This window comes from Anolis sagrei, chromosome 2 (genome assembly GCF_037176765.1).
Source record: "Anolis sagrei isolate rAnoSag1 chromosome 2, rAnoSag1.mat, whole genome shotgun sequence".
NCBI lineage: Eukaryota > Metazoa > Chordata > Lepidosauria > Squamata > Dactyloidae > Anolis > Anolis sagrei.
Genome location: NC_090022.1, coordinates 19,524,227 through 19,536,548, shown reverse-complemented (window position 1 = coordinate 19,536,548; position 12,322 = coordinate 19,524,227). Strand labels below are relative to the sequence as shown.

Genomic DNA, 12,322 nt, shown 5'->3' with positions numbered 1-12,322 from the left:
AACCACATTTTGTGATGACAGTAAACACTAGGCTTGCGTAAAATTTCGGATTAGATCAGAACTCGTATCTGATTAATTAAATTTGGGCATACAAAGGTGAGTTCCAAGGCATGCAGGTAAATTGTGTATGTGTGTGGGGGTGGAATTTAGAATTTGAATCACTTACCCATCCCCCCCCCCCCCCCCCCAGTAAATGTTCCTTAACATTTGAATGCCTCTCAAGGTCAGTTTAATTTTCACTATAAGCATTAAACAACTTTGGAAAAGCTGCTTTTAAAATGTATTGTCAAAGGCTTTCCAAAGATATATAAATCCAATTTTTCTAGTTTTCAACAGACCTCACAATCTCTGAGGGTGCCTGCCATAGATGCAGGCAAAATGTCAGGAGAGAGTGCTTCTGGAACATGGTCATACAGCCCGGAAAGCCTATAACAACCCATTGCTTTTAAAATCTTTTAAAATCTCATTCCTTTGGCCCCATCTTTTGCCGGTGCTGCCATAAGGTAGGCACTGTGGGCATGGCTAATCACAGCCATCTTAACCATAGTTTGGGAAGGCCAGGCTTCAAATGGTAGAGATTGCAAAAGGCTCTGCCTTAAACTACATTCCCCAGTATGACGCAGGAGGAGACTGTGCCAACCAGGAGAGGAGAGAGAAAATTATTCCTCCCCTTAAAGTTAGTTTTTGCTGAAAACTTAAAAAAAAAAATCCCTTTGATCAGTAGATGTTTTAGTATTTCTGAAAGTTGGGGGGAATGATCCCCTGTTACCTTGCATCATTGGAGAGAAAAATTATGGAGCTAGCTCTTGTAGTTTTTTTAATGTTGTTTTTAAAAACTTTAAAAATTCACCAAAAATCCATGGATAAGTCAAAAGTTTGTGGGCTCACAATGATAAATATGTTCTACAACTGTAGCAATTTTCATCAGGATATCTCAAAATATGAGGGAGAAAGAACCCCTGAAGTTTTCCCACTGCCAGTGATGTTTTCCCTATTGCGTACTTATGAAGATTTGGACGTTTTGTAAAGTTTTTGGATTTTTTACCCCCAAAATTCAGAAAGGACTTTAGAAACAAAGCGCCAGTGCCCCCTAATTTTGAACACAGTTTAGAACCATTTTTTTAATCGCACATGCCTGGAAAACACAATCCAAGCATTCCCAACAGAGAGCCACCCATCATCCAGATATTTATTTATTTATTATATTTCTATCCCACCTTTTTCAAGCTCAAAGGCGACTCAAAGTGGCTTTACAACATAGGCAGCTATTTGATGCCGTACCCATATACATTATAAAATATAAAACATTTAAAACATTAATAAGATCATACAATAAAAACCATTAAAACATATAAAACCAATACCTTCACTGTTCATCTTGTTGTCCAAAAAACATTGTCTGAGCCATTCCAAATCAGTTCTATATAAACCCGTGATTGTCTATAGCACTGTGTTCTCAAAGGCTTGTAAAAAAGCTAGGTTTTTACTTTCCTCCAAAAGATCAGGAGGGAGGGGGCTGATCTAATATCCCTTGGAAGGAAGTTCCACAGCTGAGGGGCCACCACTGAGAAGGCCCTGTCCCTCGTCCCCACCAAGCGAGCCTGAGAAGAAAGTGGGACCGAGAGAAGGGCCTCCCCAGTTGATTTTAAGCTCTTAGAAGGTTCATAAGGAGAGATATGTTTGGACAGGTAAGCTGGGCCGGAACCATTGTTGTTGTTATTTGTACAACACATTTCTCTCTAGATTGAGATCCAAAGCACTCTACCACACTTCTTGGCAGTATATTCCACTGTTGGACAGCTCTTAACATCAGGAAGTTCTTCCTAATATTTAGGTGGACTCTCTTTTCCTGCCATTTGAATCCATTGCTCTGTGCCGTAGTCTCCGGAGCAGCTGAAAACAAAGTGGCCGCTTACTCAGTATGACATCCTTTCAAATAATGAAACATGGCTCTCATATCCCTTCTTGGTCTTCTTTTCTCCAAGTTAAACATATCCAGCTCTCTCCGCCATTCCTTGTAGAGCTTGGTTTCCAGCTTTTGTCCTATTTTGGTCACTCTGTACATGTTCCTTCAACCCTCCTTTCTTCAGAGAGGGTTTGCCTTTCCACTCCTCTAAAGGTGAGAGAGGGTGACTTGTCCCATTTCTATGGCTGAGAAGGAATTCTTCACTTTCACCCATGTCATTGAATCACTTGGGTTGACTCACCATTCAACAATGGTCTGAATGAGTTGATACTCACTGAGGTAAAGCAAAGCCATCCTTGCCATAAAATGCTCTTCTATATACACATTCAGTGTATAAGAGTCTTCTTTTTTAAGGATCTTTGAAAGATAAAGGATAGAAAAAGTCATTCCCTTGTTACCTGCAGGGCACCTGTGAGCAAGCAAAAACTATAACAACTGACCTGCTTATGTTGAATCCTCCTCTAGCCTATTAAACAGTTCTGGGGAGGGATAAATAAGTCAATGTTAAGGGCATCGAGGGAAAGGGAGAAATTATCCATTATTATTATTTTTTGTCGTGTCAGGAGCGACTTGAGAAACTGCAAGTCACTTCTGGTGTGTAAACCATTGCTGGTTTACAATATGGTACAAACTGTAAATGGTGCCACGGAAACATGTTCCATATAAGCGGGAGCCCACAGTAAAAAAAAAAAACCTCTTCAATTGTAAAAAGTTGGAGAAAACTTTTTAAATATAAATAATCTGGAAGTATACAAGAATAAATATTTTTCCATTTTCTGTAAGTTTTGTTTCTTCTTTGAAACAAAAGGTTGAAATTATTTTTCTTTGAAAAACATGTTTATGGTTTATTATTGCTTATATGCCAGCATGCCAATGTGCTTAAATTACTTAAATCAAGAAACAGCTTCCTAAGATCTACAGAGATACTAGCAGGGACACCTCAGGCTGCAACCACTGGATTGTTGTAAGTCTTCCGCATTGTATGGCCATATTCCAAAGGCATTCTCTCCTGACATTTATTTTTTAATTTTATTTACAGCATTTTATATCCTGCTCTTTTCAGCCTGAAAGCAACTCATGACAGTGTACAGATTGGCAACAATTAGATGCCACAATGTACATACATACATATCAATTAAATAAATTTAATATTACATAATAAAAATAATATAAAACCAATTAAAACTATAATAATCAGTATCTTCCAGTATTGCTTTTGTCGGCTTTGCCTGCATCTATGGCAGGCATCCTTAGAAGTTGTGAGGTCTGTTGGAAACTAGGAAAATGGGGTTTATATATCTGTGGAAGGTCCAGGGTGGGAGAAAGAACTCTTGTCTGCTTGAGGCAAGTGTGGTTGTTGCAATTGGACACCTTGATTAGCATTAATAGCCTTGCAGCTTCAAAGCCTGGCTTAATCCTGACTGAGGGGATTCTTTGTTGGAAAGTGATTAGCTGGCCCTGATTGTTTCTTGCCTGGAAACAACTTTCTGGGTTGGAAAGAACTGAAAGCACAGGACAATATCACCAAGAACCTTTCTCTCATTATTAATATTTAAAATATTTAAAAGCAATGTTTTTGAATTTGGAAAGATTAGCTGTTTATGAGAAACGTTGCCCGGGGAACTTTACTCAGTCTTTGAGGAGGCTCTTTTCGTGTCTCTACATGGCTACCAGCCTCCTCCCAGTAGACTCAAATCAAGGAAAAGCTTTATGAGAACTACCACTCCTCTTGGTGTCCCCCCAGCAACAGCAAGAGTATCCCTCTGGGCAGCTAAATCAGGAAATTCTAACTGGATGTCCACCCACGAGGGTCTTCCTCCGGGAGCAAACCAAGAATAGGCAACTTGGAAGTCCCTGAACAGACTCAGAAGTGGAGTGAGCAGATCAAAAGACAACCTGGCAAAATGGCACTACCTAAAAGAATCCCACACCTTGTGTGACTGTGGAGCAGAACAGACAACTCCGCATCTGTATGCTTGTCCACTGTGCCCTGCCTCATGTACAGAGGAAGGATTGTTGGAGGCTACAGACAATGCCATTGCCGTTGCCAGTTTTTGGTCAAAAGATATTTAGCTGCCTGCGCTCCTTTCTATTTTTATCAGTTTTAGACTAATTTATACAATGCTTTTGATACGAAATAAAATCCTCAGAGGTTGTGAGGTCTGTTGGAAACTAGGAAAATGGGGTTTATATATTTGTGGAATGTCCAGGGTGGGAGAAAAAACTCTTGTCTGTTGGAGCTAGGTGTGAATGTTTCAATTGGCCACCTTGATTATCATGTAATGGCTTAGCTGTTTCACTGCTTCTTACTGCTTGGGGGCAGGCCCGGAGCCAGGATTTTGTTTCGGGGGGGGGGGGGGGGGGCTGAATTATTTTCGGGGGGGGGGTTTGGGGGGGCTGAGTTTCAGGGGGGGGGGCTGAGTCTGAGTGAAAGAGGGTCTACCCTAGCAAACCTTTTGTATCATTACCCCAATACCCCCATGCATATGGGATATATTGAGTATGGTGATCAGATCATGATATGAATAAACATAACAGTTTAAATAATGCACCAGTAAGGTCTTTTCGCGAACCATCATGAGAATTTCGAGGGGGGGGGGGGGGCTGAAGCTCCCTGAGCCCCCCCCCCCCTACATGCCTGCCTGGAAAACACTTGACTGGGCTTTCTGGGTTGGAAAGAACTGAAAGGACAGGACAATATCACCAAGAACCCTTCTCCCATTTTGATTTTGTATTCAAAGAAGCAAAGTTATCATCATAAGAAACAAACGAAGGCACAGGCAAAGAAACAAATGACATCAAACATGGAAAGCCTCCTTTTGGAAAAGGAAGAAGTGGATGCTCAGTTTGCAGGTAGTGGGGATGGAAGCTTCCCCTGTGGGGATTGGAGGCTGGGCTCCCAGGAAGGACGAGTTTCTCTCCACCCTCTTCCTGCCCAGGTTCCTCTTTCTGTGACTGCCTTTTTCCTTCCTCCTCTGACGACGGGGCGGTGCAGAGAGAGGCTCCGTGGGCGTCGAGGAGAGTTTGGCCTTATAAAGAGGCTCCCGGCGCCTCTCAGCCATCAGCCAGCCAGCCAAGAGAGAGCCAAGAAGTCCAAGAGAAGGAAGGGCTTGGAGAAGCAGACCAAGAAGCCCTCGCCAAGCCGACAACAGCAGCACTAGCAACGTCGCAGTCTTCTGCTTGGATCCCTTTCCTTGACGGGGAGCGCAATTGTCGGGCTGCATCCTCCTTCTCCTTCGAGGCTTCCCTCTTCCCTTCCAAACATGAGCTCTGAGCATCTGGTCCAGGATCCAGAGAAAGGGCTCCTTCCGACGGGGAAGGAGGCTCAGGACCGGCCTCTGTCACCCCCCAAAAGCCAAGGGGGGCCTTGGAAGTGCCTCACTATCACCGGCTTCCTGCTCCTGGCCTTGGCCACTGGGCTCTTCGCCTTCCTCCAGTATGGAAACCTCTTCGGGCAGAAGGTAAATGGGTACACAGGGAGAGGGATGGGTATTGTGTGTATATGGGAGAGGGGGGGGGGGGGGAGAAAGGAGAGAAGAGAGATAAATAATAATAATAATAATAACGATAATAATAATAATAATAGTAATAATAATAATAATAATAATTAATAATAATATGGTAAAACAAACAAAGTCTATACTGGTTCGGTCATCACCCAGGATAATAAGGACTACGGCGAGTGCTTCTCCTGGGCACCCATCGACAAGTGGGCTACAGGAAACAGGACCCATTGCTGAGCAACCAGGGCGTGGGCCTGTAGGGCAACTGGAAGCAAAACAACTACAGAAGTGGCAGAAATTTTCAATGCCACAGAACCAACTGTCATGAACTGCTATTATAGATCAGATTACAAAGACTCTGGCACAAGCCAGTAAAAGTGGTCCCAGTGGTGATCGGCACACTGGGTGCAGTGCCTAAAGACCTTGGCCTGCACTTAAACACAATTGGCGCTGATAAAATTACCATCTGCCAGCTGCAAACAGCCACCTTACTGGGATTTGCACACATTATTTGCTGATACATCAAACAGTCCTAGACGCTTGGGAAGTGTCCAACGTGTGATCCAATACAACAGCCAGCAGAATGATCTTGTTTGCTGTGGACTCATCTTGTTGTGTTTCAAATAATAATAATAAATAGAGTAATAATAATAGAGTAATAATAATAAATAGAGCTTGGAAAGTCCCAGAATACCCACAAGTCCCAGAATCCCCACACAGCTATTTTATTAAGCCTTTTGGGAAAACATGGGGTCATTGTGATGCAGCGGATTAAACTGCTAAGCTGCAGAATTTGCTGACTGGAAGGTCAGCGGTTCAAATTTGTAGGACGGGGTGAGCTCCCTTTGTTAGCTCAGCTCCTGCCAACCTAGCAGTTTGAAAACATGCAATATGAGTAGAATAAATACCACTTCAGCAAGAAGGTAACAGTACTCCATGCAAAGAAGGAGCCTCCACCACACTCCAGGGCAGAGAGTTCCACTGCTGAATAGCTCTCACAGTTAGGAAGCTCTTCCTAATGTTCGGGTAGAACCTCCTTTCCTGTAGTTTGAAATCATTGTTCTGCGTCCTAGTCTCCAGGACTTTTGGAACAGGCATTTCTTTGAAAATAGCCACTGGGATGGGTCATGGCTGACAGGGAGTCGAGTGCTGCTCTCCAGGGTCCTAGTCCAAGGTCCAATCCACTTCCCATACTCCTTTGCTCTATGTGGCCAAAATCGAGATCTGCCTCCTGTTCCTGCCTGCGAGTTTCCTTTTTGGGGCTCCAGCAGACCTGGCAGCCAAAATCAATAAGACGCCTCCATTCTTGATTGAGGGTACACATTGTCAAAGAGACTTTTCAAATTTAATCTGTTGCTGTAGCCATAGGGACACGAACTTTTGCCTGCTTAAAAGCGTAGGACTGTGGATTATGGGGATTCAAACACTCTCATATCTTCCCAGTGTCCCTTTTGTTAATCTCAGATCACAGGGTTGCCTTGATAGACAGTTGTTATTCCAGTTCATTGCAAACACTATACCGTTTTAATGGGTATGGTGATAATGATTGCTTTATTAATATGTCCCCTTGGGGAGTTGGGGAGTGGTAATAAATAAAATATTGTTGTTGGCTTTTGTATTTTCATGTAGATCTGAATAGGGTGGCCTTTTGCAGCTGACAGATGGTAATTTTGTCAGCACCAATTGTTTTTAAGTGCAGGCCAAGGTCTTTAGGCACTGCACCCATAATTATATTATTATTAATAATATTTAGTAGTGATGATGGTAATAGTATTATTAATAATAATAATGGTCTATCAGTACTTATCTCACTTCCCTTTTCTATTTTCAGGACTCTAAGGAGAACAGAAAGTCATTTTCTGGTAAGTTTCTTTTTCAGTTCATGCAATGGTTCATTCTCCTTAGTGCAAACTTCTGAGCTTCCTATTCATGTTTTCCCCAGTGAGAAACTGAGAAAAGGAAACAGCTCAAAGCAAAAGTTCAAAGGTTTTTAAACACTGAGGCCATAGGGGGGAAAGCATATGTTGTTTCCTAGACTTAAGTCTATGAGACAATAAACTGGCCTTAGCAAAATTGAAGACTCTAAGCAGGTTCTAGTTGTATAAATGTATAAGCAAGTTTACATCATTCGGGTTTACCAGTCTGAGATAATATAGCGAAAGTTAGAAAATGTCCAACTCTTACACAAAACAAATGTAAAGGTTTCCCCTTTCATTTCCGGCTTCTTGAGGTGGTGCTCAGCTCTGGCCATGGGGAGGTGCTCTTTTTCCACTTCCAAGCTGAGGAGCCTGTTATCCGTAGATGCCCCCTGGTCATGTTTGCCAGTATGGCTTCATGGGCATCTTTATTACCTTCCTTCTGAAGTGGTACCTATTGATCTACTCAGATTTGCATGTTTTCAAACTGCTAGGTTGGCAGGAGCTAGGGCTAAAAGCAGGAGCCGACCCTGTCCCATGGCTTCAAATTGCCAACCTTCCAGTCGGCAGTTCAGTAGCACAAGGGCTTAAGTCATTGCACCAGTAGCAGATTCTGAACCATATCCTGTAGTATCCAGATACTGAAGAGTTTCTAGCATTACAATTCATCTAGAGCAGTGGTTCTCAACCTGAGGTCCCCAGATGTTTTCGGCCTTCAACTCCCAGAAATCCTAACAGCTGGTAAACTAGCTGGGATTTCTGGAAGTTGTAGGCCAAAAACATCAGGGACCCCAGGTTGAGAACCACTGATCTAGAGCCTTCTGTGAAAATCCTTTAAAGAGAAGAATCTGTGACAATGTTCCCTGACCATTTGTCTTATTACAATCTTTGCAGAAGACATTCTACCAGAAACAATGAAAGTGCAAGCCCTTGTATCTGGGAAACCAGCTGCCCATGCCATCGGTGAGTAGACGTTTCAGAAAATAGATCGTGGAGGTGGCTTCCAGACTTTGTAGCTTCTTGGGATGAAATATATATATGTATATGCATACACACACACACACACACACACACACATATACATACATACATACATACATACATACATGCACACACCACTATAGCACATTCTTCCCCAATCTGGGTTCCTCCAGAGGCATCAGGCCACATTCCCCATCATCACTTAACCAGGACTGTGGTTATTCCATTTGGGGTGATGGGTACTGTAGTCAAAGAAATGATAGCGGGAACATTGAAGAGGACTGCAGTAGGGTTGAACTGGAAAATGCAATAATGACATCAGATGGGTTTAAGATGACTTTGAGTTGAGGGGCCATCCCATAAAATAAAACAGTTCAGCAACATACATTATTGATGTCTTGAGGTTATTTGGGGCACTTATTCAGAAAATTGCATTAGATAGACTGCATCATCTCTACTTCCTTAGATATGCTTATCCTGATTTTATTTTCTATGGGTGAACAAATGAAGAGCAGTATTAGACATATGTTCTGTATCTCACAACCTAGAGGTTATAGTGGAAAACTGGTGCCATTCAGGTCAAATATACCCAGAGACAGGTTTAAAATTTCATAGAAACATAGAGTTGGAAGAGACCTTGTGGGCCATCCAGTCCAACCCCCTGCTAGGAAGCAGGAAAATTTCATTCAAAGCACCCCTGACAGATGGCCATCCAGCCTCTGTTTCAAAGCCTTCAAAGAAGCCTCCACCGCACTCCGGGGCAGAGAGTTCCGTTGTTGAACAACTCTTACCATTAGGAAGTTCTTCCTCATGTTCAGGTGGAATCTCCCTTCCTGAAGTTTGAAGCCATTGTTCTGCGTCCTAGTCTCCAGGGCAGCAGAAAACAAGCTAACTCCCTCCTCCCTATGACTTCCCCTCACATCTTTATCCATGGCCCTCATCATGTTTCCTCCCAGACTACTCTTCTTCAGGTGAAACATGCCCAGCTCTTTAAGCCGCTCCTCATAGAGTTTGTTCTCCAGACCCTTGATCATTTGAGTCGCCCTCCTTTGGACACATTCCAGCTTGATAACATCTCCCTTCAATAGTGGTGCCCAGAATTGGACACAGTGTGATTCCAGGTGTGGTCTGACCAAGGCAGAATGGAGGGGGAGCATGACTTCCCTGGATCTAGACACTAGACTCCTATGTATGCAAGCCAAAATCGCATTGGCTTTCGAGGCAACAAAATGTGTATTGCCCAGTGTATGGATACGTTCAATTAGATGTGGCATAAAGATTCAAGATGAAACCATAAAGGCAAAAGGCCCATTTAAACAAAAGCTTTTCTAGGCTGCAACTTTTGTAGAGGGGCAGAGATACTGGAAGTTATAGTACAAAACAAAGCCTGTCTCCTAGAATCTGATTGGATGTTTTCTCTCTCTTCCTACCTTCACAGCTTCCTTGTACCATCCTAATCAATTGATCTGGACCACCGATGTGGCACCTTCAATGTTAGAGAATGGCATGAAGCTGGACAAGGCAGAGAACGCCCTGGTGGTGCCCTCCACGGGGCTCTATTTCGTCTACTCTCAGCTCCTCTTCCACAAAGGCAGCTGCACCTCTGCGGAGCCCGTGCTGCTCAGCCACATGATCACATCACACTCTGCCCAGTTCAACACCGAGGTGGTGCTGCTTAAATCCCTGAAGACCGCCTGTGAGCACGGGAGGGATCCCCCACACCAGGGCAAGATCTGGTTCGAATCCATTTATCAGGGGGCCGTTTTCAAGCTGCACAAAGGAGACCGCTTGTGGTCCAAAACAAATGCCGCACAGTATCTGGACCTAGATCACCAGGGACAAATATACTTTGGGGTCATTGCCATGTAAGGAAATTCTTGCACTGAGTGCCCTCTCTGGAGTCATTTGGGGGTTTCCCCGTCTTACGTGGTCCCATTACTTTCCTTTTTTGTGCCCACTCCCCAAATGCTGCCTTGTTGGGTCATAACGGTGAACTGACATATGGTATGTGGAAGTTTTGAGGGGATGGGTGACAACCTAGTATTATTTTTGTGCTGAATCATGACAACCTATTTATTTATTTCTATTTATTTATTTGTTTGTTTATTTATTCAATGAGAGTAACTATTGAAATGCTGAGATTATTTTGAATGTATAGTTTGTGAGCTACACAGCTACAAATATGCAAAAGTTGGGGAAGTCTCCCAAAAGTAACTTCTCCCAGTTCTGAAAGCAAAAAGTAATGTGCTGTGCACACAATGCAATATCTATGCATGTATGTGCAAGGATTTATCTGAGGCTTCAAAATGAAGGCATCCCAGTTGGGATCACTGAGGAATTTCTGAAGCTGCCTTCCATTGGGGAATTGTGCTCCTTTGGATCCAGCTTTCGGGACCCTTCCTCAGATTATTTGTCTATATACTATGTATATTTGCTGTAACCATTTGACTATGTCAATGTGATTATCACTGTTAATGGAAATTGCAACCAGAAGTGAAGTATGTTATGCCTATGTATTTTGTCTCCTAATATTGTGGAGGGTGGTATTCCCTTCTTCTCACTGCAGTGACCAAAATTCTCTCCTGGATTTACTACAGAGCCACTAAACTGGAACAGGAGATTAATCTGGCTGTGGCACTGTTCCCAGATGCAAAATGAGGATGCATCAGTGGATGATGTGACCATTTTGCATCTCACAATGAGAACACAGCCAAATGTTTCTCAGACTCCCTAGGCAAGAATGGCCAGGCACTGAGATGGCCCTGGAGCAATTGTTGTGAATGGCAAATAGCTGGCTGTGGAGCAGTTCTGCATTCAAAGTGCTATTCTACACTGAACCATATAAGATTCCAGCTAGAATATTTTACAGAACTGCTTCTGAATGCTTTGAGAGAAGACAGGGACACTAGAAACAGGAGTCTTAAGATACTCTTCCAATTTACTGAGGGAGATTTTTCTCCCTGTTGGATGGTGCCGTATCAAATATGCAATCTGATATCAGAGTACCTGAGATATTCCAGGTGTTTTAATGCTACCTTTCATATATGTTGTTGAAAAGCTTTATGTATTCTCTTCAAACAAATGTTTTCTAAAAGGTGTATATATTTTAAGAAGATTATTTATTTATCTATCTATTTATTTATATTGATATTTTATTTATGATGTGTGCTCTGTTTCACACAGGGCAGATTTTTTTTTAAAGGATTGCAAATGTTGTTTGCATCTGTACTTGAAGGAATTTTTGAAGACCAAGCAATAAATCTTGCAAAATAATAAAACTGGTTGGTTGCTTCATTCCTTTGTGTCATTTTAAAACTGGATGGTGTCCTTCAGAGTGAATTGATCTGGATCAATAGCAATTCCTTGGTTCTGTTGGGTTAGGGACTGGGCCCATAACTGAATTGTCAGAGTTTGACGGTGCACAGCAGAAATATTGCTAGATCAGCAGACACTGTGTTGCAAAATAAGGACTCTGCAGGCTTTGAGTTACAAAAGAAACTAAGTTTACTAAGCACACTCAATAGACACGTCTTACTACAGCGAGCTACAATTCAAGAACTAGTCGAAACGAAAGTCTCTTCACATCTGCTTATCTTTTCTCTTCTTGCTGAGGCTGGTTACTCCCTTCTGTTCCCAGCAAGAGCAAACCTTATCTTACTTTTCTCAAGGTTACATAATCACAGCCTCGTGGTATGAACATTCTGCACAGCATTTCTAATACACAGTGGAATCCATCTTGGCAATACATAGAAGCACATTTAAAACACATACATAACTAAATTAATCCTGACAGTTTTGTAAGGAGCCACAGTGGCACAATGGGTTAAACCCTTGTGCCGGCTGAACTGCTGACCTGAAGATCTGAAGGTCGGTGGTTTGAATCTGTGACACGGGGGTGAGCTCCTGTCTGTCAGCCCCAGCTTCCATGTGGAGACATGAGAGAAGCCTCCCACAGG

At 42.7% G+C, this 12,322-nt stretch overlaps 1 protein-coding gene across 1 annotated transcript; it reads left to right on the top strand.

The window, feature by feature from the left end:
• The first annotated feature begins 4,984 nt into the window (after positions 1-4,984).
• LOC132766767 (tumor necrosis factor-like) lies at positions 4,985-11,614 on the top strand. The gene is made up of 4 exons (XM_060761074.2): positions 4,985-5,427; positions 7,301-7,331; positions 8,280-8,348; positions 9,805-11,614. Exons 1-4 carry the CDS (start codon positions 5,230-5,232, stop codon positions 10,233-10,235), a joined length of 729 nt encoding a protein of 242 aa, XP_060617057.2. The 5' UTR covers positions 4,985-5,229; the 3' UTR covers positions 10,236-11,614.
• Positions 11,615-12,322: the final 708 nt, after the last annotated feature.

Coding starts and splice junctions, on each gene's coding strand:
- LOC132766767 (XM_060761074.2), top strand. CDS start 5,230: ATGAGCTCTGAGCATCTGGTCCAGGATCCAGAGAAAGGGCTCCTTCCG. Junction 5,428..7,300: donor GAAACCTCTTCGGGCAGAAG/GTAAATGGGTAC, acceptor TTCTATTTTCAG/GACTCTAAGGAGAACAGAAA. Junction 8,349..9,804: donor ACCAGCTGCCCATGCCATCG/GTGAGTAGACGT, acceptor CTACCTTCACAG/CTTCCTTGTACCATCCTAAT.